General features: G+C 45.0%; 1 protein-coding gene across 1 annotated transcript in view; it reads right to left on the bottom strand.

The window, feature by feature from the left end:
* Positions 1–18,710, bottom strand: part of CPE (carboxypeptidase E) — a 177,689-nt gene that overhangs the window by 59,230 nt on the left and 99,749 nt on the right. Inside the window, exon 3 of the mRNA XM_029571522.1 lies at positions 905–1,072. Coding sequence (XP_029427382.1) covers positions 905–1,072 — 168 coding nt within the window. The remainder of the gene's footprint in view (positions 1–904; positions 1,073–18,710) is intronic.

Below are 18,710 nucleotides of genomic sequence, written 5' to 3'. Positions count from 1 at the left end.
AGACTTCCATACCCACCCACCTCCCCTCTTACGGAAAGAGAAGGCTTGAGGTAGGAAGGAAAGACCCTGGAGGTTCAGAATTCAGTCCTTGAGAATCGATGCTCAGCTACCTCATGGCAGATCAATGCTATGATGCAGGGGCTGAACTGGAAACTGACTGCAGCATCTCTTTTTAAATCACATGATTACAGCTGCTCACATAATATTTATTTTTTTATTTTATTTTATTTATTTAGATTTATATTCCGCTTTTTGCACTTTTTTCAGCGCTTCAAAGTGGATTACATTCAGGTACTGTAGGTATTTAATACAATTGTCGTTTAAGTAAGGAAGGGCCAGAAATCGTAATTATAGATCACAGTCTAAAGGGCTTCTCTGAATCTGGATCATTCTCTGTGGGCAGGCTGTATGGGATCAGTCCCCAGTTGTGATAGGCCAATACACTAAAATTAGGAGAAAATAGAAAAATGCATCAGTATAATCAAATGGCCTATGGCTCCTGTGTCTGAGTGGCTGCAGTGCCTCTTCATATCAGTAAAAAGCTATCTAAGAACCTGAATCTGCTGCCTCCTCAGTTTCACTTCAATGGAGAGATCTGGCTCATGCATGAGGAAGACAACGGCATACCATGTGCATGCCTTCCAGAATTTGACAAGATTCTGCGCTACTCTCACTGCCAGATAATACCTTGCTTATGAAAGCAACAATTACATTATCCAAAGTTGCTTCCTGTGCTTAAAGGTTAGCAAATCAGGACTGGCTCTCTCAAATTGCTCATGAGATGCAACTAGAACAGTCAAAGGCGCACTTGCGGGGCGGTCTCCAAACACATCCATGTCTACCAAATGCTCTGCAGAACCTACAACAGTGGGAGAGAGGAAAAGCAGACGGTACAGACAGTCACCTTGGTGTTCTGATCTACAGCTTTCTTCAGATTCTGCAGTAAATGGTTGTTTGGACCTCCATCTCGTTCATTGATGTAGGCGATCCTATCCAGGTCAGGGAAGTTTCTGTTCAGGTCTATTCCCTGGGCATTGCTTCGACCAACAAACCAGTCCTTCATGTCACCAGGCTACAAGAAGAGAGGAAAACCAAACCCTCAATATCGGACAGCACACTGCCATTAGACAATCAGAAGCCAATATTCAACCAAAGCTGAGCTCCAAATCAATTTTCAAAGGAACTAATTTAGGCTCCTAACTCCAAGAGTTAAGCTCCTAAACCCTTTGAAAACTGCCCTATGAGCTTTTAACAGCAGGGAATAGCTTTGTAGTATATACCGTAGGGATATATGTTCCAATATGTATTTATTAAAAATGGGCTTAAAATACATCTTGAACTTTTTGTATGTTTGTTGTTGAAATGGTATGTCTCAGTTAAATACCTCAAAATATCTACTTGCCTGTGTTCTGGGGTTTTTTGTTTTTTTTGCTCTATTGTTTTGTCTTTTGGATGGAATTCTAGGCCTGCATTCTTTTTGTCCTAATACATTTTATAAACATAGAAATGATCGTAAATAAAGATTGCCAGGCCCAGTCAATCTGCCCATCTTCTCTGCTTAATACAGTAGTGTAGACCCAGTGATCATTGACTTTACCCTCAGTTTCTCACTGCTAATAATCCTCTGCATCTATCCCATGCTTTTTAGAGTCCTGATATCGTCACCTCTTATGGGAGATTGTTCCATGTACCCTCTAACCTTTCTGTGAAGACAATCTTCTGTATGTTACTGCTGAGCCTAATCCCCTTCAATCCTACATAATGTTCTAAAGCTCTAAAAATATATATAACAAAGAGGTAGGCGATCTATAATGGCCGTCAGGTAAACAAAAAAAGAATAGATGCCTTGATCTTTTCCAAATATTTATTAAAGTAGAGATGTATAGTCGTATTCATAAAAATGCCCGACTCAGGCCGAGTTTCGCAGCTCAACAACCGCTGCCTCAGGGGCTTGGACAATCAAGAATCTCAGATGAGTATAAAATCATCAAGGGAAGGTCACTGTGAACCAACACTGAAAGATAACTTGCAAAACACCGTCATGTATTCAGTCTCTACTGCTAGTTTACCTAAAAATATATATATATACTTGCTTCTTATGCACTTTTTACATTCTTGAGCTATCTGAATAACTGTCATCTTATTTCACTCTCCTCACCTCCAGGATATAAACATTTAGGTGCTTAAGTCTCAACTCATAAGGCTTATAGTGCAGACTACACCATTTTGTAGTTCTCTGCTAAACTGCCTCTGATCTGTCTGTTTGCAGATGTGACATCGAGATTTGGACAATACGCTAGACAAAGTCAGGCCAAAAATGTGTAAAACATTACTCCCACCATCTTTTCTTCTGCTGGTGACACATATTCTTGTGTGTCCAAACTTTCCCTTCATCCCTTGGGTTTCCCTACTGGTTTGACATAACTGTTTCTTGACCTGTAAGCCGCCATGTATGTGTAGCCCCACCCAAGGGTGTGGCCTATATAACGAAGACTCCCCCCTCTGCAAATAGACCTGAAGAGAAATGTCCCTGAAATGAGTATCTCAAGAGAAACAAAACAATGCTGCTGTTATTATTGTAGAATACAGTACAGTAATAAATGACTTGCACACAAAGTGGCCAATGTAATAAGACCTGCAGCAAAACAGGCGCTCGTTATGTGCGCGGGTTTTGATCACACGCGGCTGAAACTGCTGCTTCCGTGGGATGTAAAAGAAACAAACGATGCAAATGATTTGTGCGCAAAAATCTGCGCCCGTACGGAAAATTGTGCGTACCTAAGCATGGCACAGGGCCTACGTAATAAGTGGCCGCATCCATGCTCAAAACCCACCCCTATTATCCGCCCATAAAAGCGAGTGAGCAAGCGAACAGGTCTCCCCATTAAGGGAAAGTATGACCCTGGAAAGTATTTTTAATATTTCAATTAACTGTGCTGCAGAAAACAGGGCAAATATTTTCATAGGTGATACCTTGCTGTTTGGGTGCTGAGCTAGGTGTTTTCTTGGTGGCGAATGTATACCGTCTAGCACCCAGAAAGGCGCTTAGCTACCACTGCCGCTCGGGTGCGACCAAGTAAGCGCCTAGCTCAGAGCCCGAGCAACAATATTAGCTAGGCGCCTTTCTGGGCGCCCGATGCCATACATTCATGACCAAGTAAGCACCTAGCTCAAAGCCCGAGTGGCAATGGTAGCTCGGCGCTTCACTTGGTTGCGAATGTATGCCGTCGGGTGCCCAAAAATGCGCCTAGCTGAGCTGGCCACTCGGAAGCCGAGATAGGCACTCAGCTAGGTGGTTTCCAGGACACTCGGATGCCAACATAGGCCCCCTGAGTCGGCGCTGACACGTAACTCGTGCCCTGACCATGGCGGTAAAAAACCTGCATTAGCGCGGCTCCCTGCATTGCCTAGGATTAGCTAATCACCTCCTTTGCATGCTGTTAGCATGCATTTGCACAGGAAAAACTGCAGGTCTGTGAGCACAAAACCCTGATTACATCCCCGTATAGGGCTTTGCACAGAAAAACGCCCGTACACACGCGCACAAACCCTCGACAGCTTCAGCGCACCTTATTACATCGGCCCCAAAGCGTTTAACGTAGACATTGCACACATTGTGAAAGAGTGAAATACAAACCAATTTTGAATATTATTCTATACTTAGAGTAACAAAATATGAATAGGGTGATTTATATTCCACTTTTCAGGCATTTCAAAGCAGATTACATGTGGGAACTGTATGTATGTCCCTGTTTCCAAAGGGCTTAAAATCAAGGAGGATAACTTTCAAACAATTGCAAGCGGTGGCATAAACGCATGTATGTGGCCACGATCAGATTTACTATAATATTTTAGAAAATGCATGTATGATATATGTGCATTTTATAAAATATGCATATAGTTAGCCCCGCAACATACGGGCGAATGAATGGAATGCATTGAAACTAGGGATGTGATTCGGCCAAACCTTTCGGGGTGGCCTTCGTTATCGGCCCGCCGCGGGAAATTTCATTTTCCTGCGGTTCGGGCCGATTTTATTTCGTCTGCCCCAGAAACGAAGCCCGAAACCAGCCCCTACCCTTCAGATTTAATGAATTCCAATGGGGGGGTTGTAAAAAAAAAAACAAAAATAAAACAAAAAAAACCCAAACCCACCCAACCTTTCAAATTTAATTAATTGCAACCCCCTCACCCTCCCGACCCCCCAAGACTTGCCCGACCCCTCCCCCCCCCCCCAAGACATATCAAAAGTCCCTGGTGGTCCAGCGGGGTCCCAGGAATGATCTCCCCCTCTCGCGCCGTCAGTTGCCACTAATCAAAATGGCGCCAATGGCCCTTTGCCCTTACCGTGTGACAGGGGCTATCGTTGCCATTGTCACATGGTAGGAGCAATGGACGGCCGGTGCCATCTTAAAAAATGGCGTGGGCCATTCATTGCTCCTACCATGTGACAGGGGCTGACCAATGGCACCGAAAGCCTGTGTTAAACAGTAAGGGAAAAGGGCTATCCGCGCCATTTTGATTAGTGGCAGCTGATAGCCCAAGAGGGGGAGATCACTCCCGAGACCCCGCTGGAGGAGGGGGTCAGGCAAGTCTTGGGGGTTGCAATTAATTAAATTTGAAGGGTTGGGGTGGGTTTGGGGTTTTTGGGGTTTTTTTATGTGCCCTTTCTCCTCCACCCCTGAAATACGATAAGAAAACCACATGAAATTTCATGGGTTTTCTTATCGTTTTGTCGCCTCCCCTCCCGAAACAACGAAATAGAAAATATCGTCTCTATTTCATGTTTTGTTGCAAACAAATGCACATCCCTAACTGAAACCACATATATCAATGCATTCAGTGTGCGTACTTTACTCAGCTATTTTAAAAATATGAGCTTATATTTTATACGTGCATTAAAACTGTAGACTTTTACACGCATGTGCATTTGAAAACATTCACATGTGAATGAAATTGCCAGTTTTACCAATTAGTCCACCAGTTCACCCAGTCCTTCCACAGCTCATTGGAAGGACCTGGTTCTTCACCCAGACCTCCTACCCAGCCACTAGTACCCAATAAAGCACATTTATTATTACTTACACCAGATAATTATCAAGTGTAAATTTACATTGCACAAATGTGTGTGTGTATCTTTTAAAATAGCAACTTACGCACATAAGTGTTGGCCTCACCCTGGAACAGTCCTATTCCATCCTTTTTTCTTTTTTTTTTACATGTGTACATATGCATGCAAAAGCAGACATATGCGTGTATTTTCAAAGTTTATAAAACATGGAATATGGGTATAAAGGCTACTTATGTGCATATATGCTAATTTTTATGCACAAAACATTTTGAAAATTTGCCTTTAAGCTTGTACCTGAGGCAAAGGAAGATAAAATGACTTGCCCAAGGTCACAAGGAACAGCAGCATTTAAACCCTGGCTTCAAGCCTGCTGCTTTTAGCACTAGGCCACTGCTCCACCTTGCATTGCCTGCCTCCAAGGTCTGGTATTCCTTTAAGTTCCTAGAGAGCTCACCATAACTCTCATGGGTATAGCTCCATACTAATTACCAGGCCTAGTATTATGTATGCATTAACAAATACAATTATACCCTAGCTAGCCGCTTACAGGTTTGTGCTGTAATGCTTATTGCTCCTTAACCCACAGGAGTTAGCAGCCATGCACTGTGCACTCAGCACACCACGAGTTCCACTGGGATGTGTAAAGAGGTATCCCTTCCACCCCAGGGTATGGTAATGGAACAATGGATTCAAGGGTTAGCACTGGAACAACATGGAACAGTTTAATTGTAATCCAAAGGCTTACATGCGGCGCACATAAACATTTTTAAATTGGTGGTGAAGGTCACTATAATGAATCTCCCATTCCCCAGCTGGTACAAAACCTAGTACCCCAAGTCTTTTTCCCTCTTTATGTCAGAGAAGAGTACTCCCTAATGGCCACAGGTACAGATATGAATCGGAACCGGGAAAATGGTGCCGGCCATCTAGTGCTCCCTCCATGTGACAGGGGTCGGCCAATGGCACGGATACCCTGTCACATGGTAAGGGCAAAGGGCCATCGGCACCATTTTGATTAGTGGCAGCCGATGGCCCAGGAGCGGGAGATCACTCCTGGGACCCCCACTGGACCACCAGGTACCTGTAAAAAGTTTTTTGGGGGGTCAGGAGGGTGGGGGAAGCTAAGAGATTAGTTTTAAAGGGCCGGGGTGGGTTTAGAGGTTATTTTTGTGTGCCATTTTTCCCGCCCTCCCCCAAAATGATAAGAGAACCCCCACGAACAATTTTGTGGGGTTTTCCTATCGTTTTGGGGGAGCCCCCAATTTCTGACGATTTTGAAAATATTGTACGATATTTTCAATCGTCCGAAGCCCGATTCACATCCCTAGCCACAGGCATCGTTCTGAACTCTGCTCCAAGAAGCCTTTAACCTCCATAAACTTTGTAGCCAGCAACACCTCTGTCAGACCATAGCAGACTGACAGCAACTCTCGGCCAGACACAGCAATCATAGGGCAGCAGGTAACGGCAGCAATCCAATGTTTAGCAAAAGGCATAGTCACTGCAAAACCTGGTTTGCTCCTCTATCTCTCTCACTGCCCATACACTGCATAGTGAACTGAGTTGTAATTCCCTGGTCAGCTTGATCAAACCAATGCAAGTGTGCACCCTGAACTATGCCTATCCTGTCCTTTCCAACCCACACATGTAATGCATATTTGAACCCCAATCTGGCTCACCCTGATCTATGAGTTGCTGTCGAATTTGTCATTTTTGAAGACTGTGACATTTTGGTGCTTCCGGAGGTGTATGCATGACACATTACCTCTCTAGGAATTCATGGCAATGATGTAAAAAAATAAAATAAAATAAGGGCATGGGACAAGAACATGAATGCTACCACCATTGCTTCCTCTTCCGCCTGGCCTCTACTTTCTCCTCCTCCCCATCAACTCTTCCATTGGCTTGTGCTGGCACAAAAGAATACCCCTTCCTATCCTGGCTCTCACCTGAGCCAAAGTTTACGTCAGCCAACAAGCTTTACTGGTATGCGATTGGTCCACAGCTAGCTGTCCTCCACATGCTAGGGATGTGCAGAAGGAAAAAATGTGTTTCAATTCGGTTTTTGTTTCGCTGGGACCCAAATTTGTTGCGTTAGTTTCATAGGGGGAAAAACCAATTTGTTTATTCGTTTTCTGTTTTCCCATTAAAGTCAATGGGGGAAATATTTGCAGCCTATTTTTTGGCTGCAGAATTGGGGTTTTCTTATCAATTCTGATGAAACTTCTGGGGAGCAATCATCAGAATGAGAAAAGAGCTCCAAGGTACTTAGACTGTGGCAAAGTGGTACCAAAGTGGCATGAATAGCCTAAGGCAGCGGTTCTCAACCGGTGCGTCGCGACACACCAGTGTGTCGCCAAGCACCGGCAGGTGTGTCGCGTGGCTCCCGGTCCCTCCCGCTGCTCTTTCTTCCCTGCTGCCGTTGCCGCCGGGCTATCAGCACGTTCAAGCCCAGCGGGAACGGCAGCGGTGCAAAAAACAACTGTGGCATCCGCAGCTGGCATTTTCTTCTTCCCGCGCCTGCATTCCACCCCCCGACCCGGAACAGGAAGTGATACGCGGTGCGCGGGAAGAAGAAAGGCCGTGCCGCGGGAATTCTTCCTTCTTGGCCGCCGGCGGCCGAAGAGTGAAGAGGACTGTGCGCCGCCGCCGGCGACCGAAGAGTGGAGAGGCCCGTGCGCTGCCGCCGAAGAATGGAGAGACCCGTGCACCGCCGGCGGGACTGAAGTCAAGAACGAAGAGACCTGTGCGCCGCTGCTGGAGGCTAAGCCGGAGGGACTGAAGAGCGGAGATTCCCTGCGCACCCCCGGAAGTCAGGTCAGCGGCAGCTGATAAGCGGAGGCCAGGCTTATTGGGGAAAACAATGAGAAGAAACTCCGTGTGTGGTAGAATGTGTGCCTGGGTGCAACTTTGTGTGTGTGTGGTAGAATGGGGGTGTGTGTGTGTGGTAGAATGGGGGTGTGAGTGCAGCTTTGTGTGTGTGTGTGGTAGAATGGGGGTGTGAGTGCAGCTTTGTGTGTGTGTGTGTGTGTGGTAGAATGGGTGCCTGAGTGGCAGCTTTGTGTGTGTGTATGGTAGAATGGGTGCCTGGGTGCATGAGTGAGAGCTTGTGTGTGTGTGGTACAATGGGTGCATGAGTGGCAGCTTTGTGGGTTGTGGTAGAATGGGTGCCAGGGTGCATGAGTGGCAGCTTTTTGTGTGTGTGGTAGAATGGGTGCCTGGGTGCGTGAGTGGCAGTTTTTTGTGTGTGAGGTAGAATTGGTGCCTGGGTGCGTGAGTGGCAGCTTTGTGGGTTGTGGTAGAATGGGAGCAAGAACATTTGTATGTGATTGAGAGAGAGACTGGTCAGAGGTGGTGTGTTTCTATGAGAGAGAGACAGACTGGTCAGGAAGATGACTGGTGTGTGTGTGTGTGTGAGAGAGAGAGAGACAGACTGGTCAGTGAGGTGACTAGTGTGAGTGTGAGGAAGAGATACTAGTTAGGGAGATACTGGTCTGTGTGAGACAGAGACTGGTTGTGACTGGTTGTGGGCCCTAAGGAAGAGGACTGTGAGGACAGAGCTTCAGCAGCCACTGCTGCTTCTGGTGAGTGCTATTGGTCTGCAAGGGAAAGGAGTAGGAGAGTTGCTGGAGAGGGTAAGTAAAGGCGGCTTTTTAAGTTTATTTTTCTTGATTGACTGCCATTTTAATTATTGGGTATTATGTGATGTGTCTGCTGTTTTGAAATATTTTATTGATATTTGGACAATTTTTAATAATTTTTATGAGTTTTTAATTGTTGGATGTTATTCTGTTCATCAGTTGTTTTGTAACATTTATTAGTATAGTTTTACAATTATTTCTAAGTAGGTATCTATCTATAGCAGCTTGGCTTACTCTGTTTTCCTAATAGGAGGTGTATTAGTGTTTAGGGCCTGGTTAAATATTTGTAGTGGTAAATTACTGTCTTTTCATAAGGAGGGGTATTGTGCCTGCCAGTAAAGAGAGTTTGTTTTGCTTTTACTGAGATGTCATCAGAACCAGAATATATTTTTTTGTATGGCGAGTTGTACAGGGTAATGCCCTAGATCTGCTTTGCACCCATTTTTGGGGGTGGAGGGGATTCCTGAGGATGCAGAATGTATATTTACATTTTGCCCCTTGACGGTCACATGTTCAGTGTGTCACGCATATGAGAACCATCTGTCAGGTGTGTCCCGGCCGAAAAAAGGTTGAGAACCACTGGCCTAAGGCACTGTAAAGGGGCAAAGTGGCAAGAGTGTTTTAACAGAGGTGCAAAGCAGCAGCGAGAGGGTCAAAAACACACCACAGAGTCAAAAGAGAGCACCGATAACAGATGCATGAACCCTCGAAGGCAGCATGACAGGCAAAGTGGCAAGACAAGTGGCATCAACATCCTACAGCACAATGAAGGGGGAACATAGCAAGCAGAGTGTCAGAAAAAACCACAAGGTGCCGATAAAGGGACAAAGCAGCTGAAAGACTAGCACCAACACACTGAAGAACCATGACAGTAGGAAGAACACAACAAGGAGTGAGCCTTCTGGTGTATGGCAGCAAGGCAGAGTGGCAGAAAGTTGATAGGGCAAGACAGGCTGGCAGAGTGGAGGTAGTCAGGTCCCTATGGTTTTGATAGGGGCAAGACAGGCTGGCCCCGGAGAGAGTTCCCTTTCCTTTGTGCAGGAAAGGGTTCCCTAGAATGGGTTTGCCCCTAGAGTGGGGTGTTTCCATTGGCATCTAGTAAGCTATCACTGGTCTTTTATAATCTGGTGGACGTAGCAGATATACAAACGAGAATTATGAAGGCCGAGGCAAAGGAGGTTTCCATGTGAACAGCGGTTCAACATGGGTCACTGGGTGTTAAGAGATAGGCTGGCTACACCCGGGAAGAGTTCCCTTTCCTTTGCACAGGAAAGGGCTCCCTAGAATGGGTTGTTGGCCCCTAGAGAGGAACACAAGCCTTCAAAGTGTGGCGAGTCGACATGAAGGAGGTTTCAATGTGAACAGCAGTTCTGGTTCAACATGGGTGCTAAGCGGTTCTGGTTCAACATGGGTGCTAAGAGATAGGCTGGCTACACCCGGGGAGAGTTCCCTTTTCTTTGCTCAGGAAAGGGCTCCCTAGAATGGGTTGGCCCCTAGAGTGGAGCACGAGCCTTCACGCGTGGCGAGTCGACGTGGAGGAGGTTTCCATGTGAACAGCAGTTCTGGTTCAACATGGGTCAATTCGTACTAAGAGATAGGCTGGCTACACCCGGGAGAGATCCCTTTCCATTGCGCAGGAAAGCGCTCCCTAGAATGGGTTGGCCCCTAGAGTGTGGTGGTTCCGTTGGTGTCTAGTGAATACCCAGAAGCTATTAACTGTACTTATGCACTTCAGCAGATGACAAAGGAACTTGAAGAGCTCTCAGAAATAAGAAAACTGCAACTCAAGTCCAAATCTACAATATCAACCTGCATTGACTTTGTGCCCTCTGTAAACTATGGGAACACAGAGGATGAACTAGAGTACAACTACCACCAGTTTTCTATAGCACTAGAAACATTAATGTTGGCACCTAAGAAACATCTAGGGAAAATGGCCCATATTATGAAGGTCATGAAAACTACTGAGATTATGAAATATCCAAGCTCCAAGCTGGACAGACAGGCACAGCGTTAAGAGGTCAGGCCCTTGTAGGGACGTAAGGCCTGGATGGACATGCACAGCATTAGAGGTCAAGCCCTTGTAAAGATGTAAGGCCTGGACAGACAGGCACAGCGTTAGAGGTCAGGCTCTTTTAGGGACGTAAGGCCTGGATGGACAGGCAAAGCATTAGAGGTCAAGCCCTTGTAGGGACGTAAGGCCTGGTCGGACAGGCACAGCATTAGAGGTCAAGCCCTTGAAGGGACATAAGGCCTAGATGGACAGGCACAGCATTAGAGATCAAGCCCTTGTGGGGACGTAAGTCCTGGATGGACAGGCACAGTGTTAGAGGTCAAGCCCTTGTAGGGACGTAAGGCCTGGATGGACAGGTCCAGTGTTTGAGGTCAAGCCCTTGTAGGGACGTAAGGCCTGGATGGACAGGCACAGCATTAGAGGTCAGGCCCTTGTAGGGACGTAAGACCTGGACAGTGGACAGACAGGTACAGCGTTAGCGGTCAAGCCCTTATAGGGAGATAGAAGGGCCCCATTGGAGCAGTAAATGCAGCGACCCATGGGGTTAGCCCATCATCCACCAAATGTAACAGAATAATGAGAGTTCATTTCATCATAATTCTTGTTTCCTGATCAGATGTCTTCAAGCTGATCCCTCTCTTGACGTGGATTACTATTGATATTATCTTACTGATTTTATATCTATAATAATTCCAACAGTGCATTCAGCACTGTACAAGTAAACAGATATCTTGTTAGATCAAGCAGGTACAATACACAAATGAGATGTTTGCCTTAAATAATTTATGATCTTAGGGATTTCTGCTGGCACAGAAGTTGGTGTCACCAGTAAAACCAGCCTCTGAGGAATCTTTCTGAAACATTCAAGAGTCATTCAGTTTCAATGCTCTTTTTGAAAAACCAAGATCAAATCTAAACAGTCGAGCCTCAAGCACTGCCTGATCCATCCTGCTCACTTCTGCTGCAGTTTAACTTAACTGCATGTCAGCAAAATGTGTAAAACTTCATTTTAAAAAAAATTAAAAATTAAGAGCTATCAAGTGACCTAGTTTTCAGACATAGTCTGGATATTTATCTCATGCATATTCATTGTGGGTATCCTAAAAACCCAACCAGCTGGGGGATCAATAGAACTGGTTAGCTATAGACCAATCGGCTAGACTGGGTGAGAGCCAACTGATCCTTATCCACTATCATCTACTATGTAACATGCAGGACTACAAAAACTGCAATGTACTGGTATACAAGTTCAGAAATTATAGATGGCTAAATGTCTCCTTCCAGAGCTGGTCACTTGACTGTAGAACAAAACAAAAACAAAAGAGCTAGAAATGTCTACAAGGGATTTATTTTCACAGTTGCTCTATTACTTATTTTTCTTCATTTTGCACATTCAGCTCCAAATCTGACCTATGGCCTGTCACACACAGCTCATAAAAACAGTTTAAGCATAAGAAAATCAATACGGAAGATCAAACGTCATAATATCATTAGTGTGTGGATGCTGTGTTCCTGATCCCCATCCTTGAATTTATATTTCTATGGGAAACTGCATCAGCTTGTACTTTACTGCAATATACTAAATATATGAATGAAGCTACCAACTTGGATTTAAGCCCTGAAGGTCAAGGAAATACCTACCGTTCCTGAACTGTAGGACACTTTCAGAGCACGGGTTTGAGTCTGTGTAGCAGGCCCTATATCTGACTTGATTCTGTCTTCTCAATGCCCTCAGAAAGATTCAAGGTGGGGGTCTCATCCATGACCTGCACAAGTGCAATATTAACTTTGTCCTGACAATATCTCAGCTTATGCACCTGACCATACTACTAGCTTTCCCTGTTGCTTTATTACATTGACTGGCAACCTTCGGGTCATCTGACATGATTATTCCTAGTTCTGCTACAAACTGTTCAAAAGCCAATGTGCAGCTTATCTTCCTCCAGTATCATTACAAATATGTTACCTTTTTATGATGGCTCTACATTGGCTCCCTATCTGCTTCCACATTCAGTTCAGTTTACTTCTCCCCTACAAGTGTATTCATTCTGCAGCCCCACGCTACCTCTCCTCTCTTATCTTTTCCTCTTTCTCTCCTCATTCATCAGGCAAGCTGCTCTTTTCTGTGCCCGTCTCCTTCATTTCTAACTCCAGACTCTGCGCTTTCTGTCTTGCGGCACTGTGTGCCTAGAGCAGCATCCCTGAGTCGGTTCATCCTTCTCCCTCTTTGGCCATGTCCAAGTCCGTCTGAAAGACCCAGCACTGTGAGACTGCTTTGTAGCTGTGTTTAAAAAAGGATTGGATAAGTTCTTGGAGGAGAAGTCCATTACCTGCTATTAAGTTCACTTAGAGAATAGCCACTGCTATTACTAGCATCAGTAGCATGGAATAGACTTAGTTTTTGGGTACTTGTCAGGTTCTTATGGCCTGGATTGGCCACTGTTGGAAACAGGATGCTGGGCTTGATGGATCCTTGGTCTGACCCAGTATGGCATGTTCTTATGTTGAAATCCAAAATCCCTGATTCTTCCTGATCTTGGCCCACTCATGGTAAATATGTTTTACTGAACTAGTTATGTGATTATTAGAAAATTGTCTTGTCTGTGTGTCGCAACTAGATTGTAAGTTCTACGGAGCAGGCACTGTCTCTTATGGATTTGGGTTTTATATTTAATTGCTATGTATCTGTACAGCACTGCATATGTCTGCATATGTCTAGCGGTGGATCAACAGTGGACCAATCTAAAAGGAGCAATCACCAAGGCAACTGCTCTATATGTTAGAAATGTAAAGAAAAGCAAAAGAAAATTGAAACCTATCTGGTTCTCAAAGGAGGTGGCTGACAAAATTAAAGCTAAAGAACAGCATTCAAGAAATATAAAAGATCCCAAAGGGAGGAGCACAAAGAAGAATATTTGTATCAACTGAGGGAGACAAAGAAATTAATCAAGTTGGCAAAGAGTCAAGCAGAAGAGAGGATTGCCAAGGAGATAAAAAATGGTGACAAAACATTTTTCAGATACATCAGCGAAAAGAGAAAGGTCCAAAGTGGTATAGTGAAATTGAAAGGTGGTAATGATCAATGTGTGGAGAGAGACGAAGAAATGGCAGAAATATTAAACGAATACTTCAGCTCTGTGTTCACTAAAGAAGACCCTGGAGAAGGACCATCTCTACACAACAAGAAACTGGAGGGAAGTGGAATGGATATAAATCCTTTTACAGTAGAAAATGTGTGGGAAGAGCTAAAGAACCTGAAAGTGGACAAAGCCATGGGGCCTGATGGGATTCATCCAAGGATATTGAGGGAGCTCAGAGATGTTCTGGCAGCTCCGCTGTGTGACCTGTTCAATAGATCCCTAGAAACGGGAGTGGTGCCAAGTGATTGGAGAAGAGCGGTGGTGGTCCCGCTTCACAAGAGTGGGAACAGGGAGGAGGCTGGCAACTACAGACCGGTTTGCCTCACTTCGGTGGTGGGAAAAGTAATGGAGTCACTGCTGAAAGAGAGAATAGTGAACTATCTACAGTCCGGAGAATTGATGGACCAGAGGCAACATGGATTCACCAGGGGAAGATCCTGTCAGACAAATCTGATTAACTTTTTTGACTGGGTAACCAAGGAATTGGATCGAGGAAGAGCGCTTGATATCATATACTTGGATTTCAGCAAAGCTTTTGATACGGTTCCGCACAGGAGACTGGTGAATAAAACGAGAAGCTTAGGAGTGAGGGCTGAGGTGGTGACCTGGATTGCAAATTGGCTGACAGACAGAAGACAATGTGTGATGGTAAATGGAACCTTCTCTGAAGAGAGAGCGGTTTTAAGTGGTGTACCGCAAGGATCGGTGTTGGGACCGGTCCTGTTCAATATCTTTGTGAGCGACATTGCGGACGGGATAGAAGGTAAGGTTTGTCTTTTTGCGGATGACACGAAGATCAGCAACAGAGTGGACACGCCGGAAGGAGTGGAGAGAATGAGACGGGATCTAAGGAAACTGGAAGAGTGGTCGAAGATATGGCAGCTCAGATTCAATGCCAAGAAGTGCAAAGTCATGCATATGGGGAGTGGAAATCCGAATGAACTGTATTCGATGGGGGGGGAAAAGCTGATGTGCACGGAACAGGAGAGGGACCTTGGGGTGACAGTGTCTAACGATATGAAGTCTGCGAAACAATGCGACAAGGCGATAGCAAAAGCCAGAAGAATGCTGGGCTGCATAGAGAGAGGAATATCGAGTAAGAAAAGGGAAGTGATTATTCCCTTGTACAGGTCCTTGGTGAGGCCTCACCTGGAGTACTGTGTTCAGTTCTGGAGACCGTATCTACAAAAAGACAAAGACAAGATGGAAGCGGTACAGAGAAGGGCGACCAGGAAGGTGGAGGATCTTCATCGCATGACGTATGAGGAGAGATTGAAGAATCTAAATATGTACACCCTGGAGGAAAGGAGGAGCAGAGGTGATATGATACAGACTTTCAGATACTTGAAAGGTTTTAATGATCCAAAGACAATGACAAACCTGTTCCGTAGGAAAAAAATCAGCAGAACCAGGGGTCACGATTTGAAGCTCCAGGGAGGAAGATTCAGAACTAATGTCAGGAAGTATTTCTTCACGGAGAGGGTGGTGGACGCCTGGAATGCCCTTCCGGAGGATGTGGTGAAGACCAGAACTGTGAAGGACTTCAAAGGGGCGTGGGATAAACACTGTGGATCCATAAAGTCAAGAGGCCGCCAATGAAGAGTGGGTGACTCACCAGAATGACAGCTACTGCCTGGAGACAATACCCTTATTCAATAAACATACACATGCTTACTGTGACTCCAACATCGCTCTAAGCTTCAACAGCAAGAGGAAATGTGGAAAAATGGATTTACACTCACAAAGAGGGGAGTAGCTGGCTTGTTACGGCGGTTACTACCCCAAACCAAATAAGCCTGATACTTCACCTTCAATGCATATACAGCACAGTTCTCTGCTTCAGCGACAGGGGAGAAGAAAAAAGGGTTCGCACTCACAAAGCGGGGAGTAGCTGGCTTGTTACGGCGGTTACTACCCCAACCAAATGTGTCTGATACTTCACTTTCGATGCATATCCAGCATGGCTCTCTGCTTCAACGGCATGGGAGAAGACTGATACATCACGCATTTCCAGCATAGCTCCCTGCTTCAACAGCAGGGGAGAAGAAAAACAACCAATAAGGACTGTATAACATAGTCTGGGTAAAACAAATAAGCATGGGTGTAGCTTGCTTATTGCGGCGGTTACTACCCCTACTACCCCTAACTAATCAAGCTAGATATTTCAATGGTGGGGGAGGAAGGTAAATAGAACCAAGAGCTAAGAGAAACAGATAAGTATGAGAGAAAAAATGTGTGAAGCTTGCTGGGCAGACTGGATGGGCCGTTTGGTCTTCTTCTGCCGTCATTTCTATGTTTCTATGTTTCTATGTTTCTAGTAGTGGGTACTAGGGGCATCACGGCACTCTGGAAGGGGTGAGAGAGCAAAGTCGGGCCAGGAAGAGGGAATTCCCTCTGATGGCACTGCTACCACGCTGCCTGCCACTGTAAGGACAGTGGCAGGCAGTGTGGCATCCCAGGCAGACGCCCATCTAACCCACCTCTTTCAACAGACCAGAGGATGACAGCAGTGGTCGTAATAATAGCAGTAATTCTTGTTTCTTTCTTTAAGAATTAACAATTTGCAGAAAAAACAACTGTTTCCTTGAAGGAAGCATACCGTATTAGCTTTTATACCTAAAATATGGGGAAATATTTTTCCAGAAATATAAATTTCACCACCAAATAAATTAACTGGAGTTTAATGTCACTAGGGGGAGCTCTCACACAGACATTTCCTAAAGAATGAACCCAGCAAGTGAATGGTAAGTCAACACTGTGCCCTTGCAATACAAAGGAGTTTGGGGGATGGTGGATTCTGAGTAGCATGGGTAGCTGCAAAGTTTAGGGGACCTGCATAGATGGCTCATAATTAAACTGAGCAGCCTGGGGGTAGCTCTCCAAACTCTGTATTGCATGAGAGACTAGTTGAATAGGGCTGATCTGGTAGCGCAGTGACAAGAGCTATGCACCGCCGTGCAGAGGGTCCCTGATTTGATCCCTGGATCGGGTCTTTCACTCCCTGGGGTGGTTGTGGAGGGTGGGAAGGATTCAGGGTCATTACTTAAGACTGATATTTAGTGCCTGGATTTAGGATCCATGATTACATGGTATATAGTCCCCAGCCCAGGACCATCTATGAATGACCAGACTGGTCATGATGAAGAGAGGGAGATATAACAGGGAAGTTGTGAATGGAGGCTCATGGCACCAGATTCCAGCCCTCATCCCAACTGAACTGGAAGTTCAGAAACAGCAAGAAACTGCAGGGTCAAGTAAAAAAAAAGAAACAGAGTTCACTCTGAGGAAAGAAGGATCATTAATGAAGTGTGTCAGGGATTTGCCCTGGGATTGGCTATGTTCAATATTTTTGTAAGCAATATTGCAAAGGTTCCCTTTTTGCAGAGGATACCAAGATCTGAAATAGAGTGGACACCCCTTAGGGAGTAGACAGAATGGAGGTGTAGCCTAGTGGGCTGAGAACCAGGGAAGCCGGGCTTCAAATCCTGATGCCCTTTGTGACCTTGGGCAAGTCATTTCATCCTCCATTGCCTCAAGTACTGACTCAGGGACCTGTTTACTAAAGTCTTTCTCCCATTCTGTGTCTATGGGAAAAATGCTTAGTAAACAGGGTCCTTACATTGTGAGCCCTCTGTGGACAGGGAAATACCTTCAGTACCTGAATGCAACTCACCTTAAGCTACAATGATAAGACATGAGCTAAATAAATATATTAAATTATAAGTCATCTAAAAACGCTCAAATGCTTGGAAATTCAAATGTAATGTGAAGAAGCACAGAATCATGATTTTTTTTTTTTTAGTTCAGAAATCCCAAGGGAATAGTGCAAGATGAGATGTGAATGCAACTAAGAACATAAGAAACATAAGAAATTGCCATGCTGGGTCAGACCAAGGGTCCATCAAGCCCAGCATCCTGTTTCCAACAGAGGCCAAACCAGGCCACAAGAACCTGGCAATTACCCAAACACTAGAAGAGGGACCTCAAGGTGGTAATATCTGATGAGTTCAAGGTAGCAAAATGGTGAGAAAAAGCAGTGACCAAAGCCAGAGGGATGCTAGGGAGCACAGGGAAAGGCATAACAAGCCAAAACAAGGAGGGGGTAATGCCTTTGAAAAGGTCATCGGCAGGACATCACCTAGGATATTTGTCCAGTTTTAGAGACTCTACCTCCGAAAAGAAATAGACAGGGTGGAGGCAGTCCAGAGAAACACTACCAAGATGGTGAAGGGTTTATATCAAAAGCAATATGAGATGAAACTTAAGGACCTAAAGGTATATATCCTAGAGAAGAAATGGAGGTGGTGGGATGGAGGATATGCTAGGGACATTCAAATACTGGGAATCCTGCCTCCAAAATATCAAACAACTTCTTACAAGTCTCAACCTGATACTAAATTCATCAAAAACGGAACTTCTACTCATCACTCCAGAAAACAGCTCCATCACATACACTCATCCTACCGTACCAAGCACTACACAAGTGAGAGATCTAGGAGTTCAAATTGACAATCACCTAAACCTGAAAGCTAACATCAACAAAACCACCAGAGACTGCTTTTACAAGCTCCAAGTGCTGAAAAGAATACAACCTCTCTTCCACACACATGACTTCAGAACGATCCTACAATCAATCATTTTCGCAAAGCTGGACTATTGCAACACCATCATGCTTGGTCTCCCTTCATCACACACCAAACCATTACAAATGGTACAAAATGCCTTCGCCCGTATACTCACCAACACCAGGAGAAGAGAACACATAACACCTATCTTGATGGACCTCCATTGGCTGCCCATCCACTTCAGAATAATCTACAAGGCCATTCTCACCATTTTCAAAA

This window comes from Rhinatrema bivittatum, chromosome 1 (genome assembly GCF_901001135.1).
Source record: "Rhinatrema bivittatum chromosome 1, aRhiBiv1.1, whole genome shotgun sequence".
NCBI classification, from domain to species: Eukaryota; Metazoa; Chordata; class Amphibia; order Gymnophiona; family Rhinatrematidae; genus Rhinatrema; species Rhinatrema bivittatum.
The sequence above is the reverse complement of the archived record's forward strand: the minus strand, read 5'-3'. Positions and strand labels throughout refer to the sequence as shown.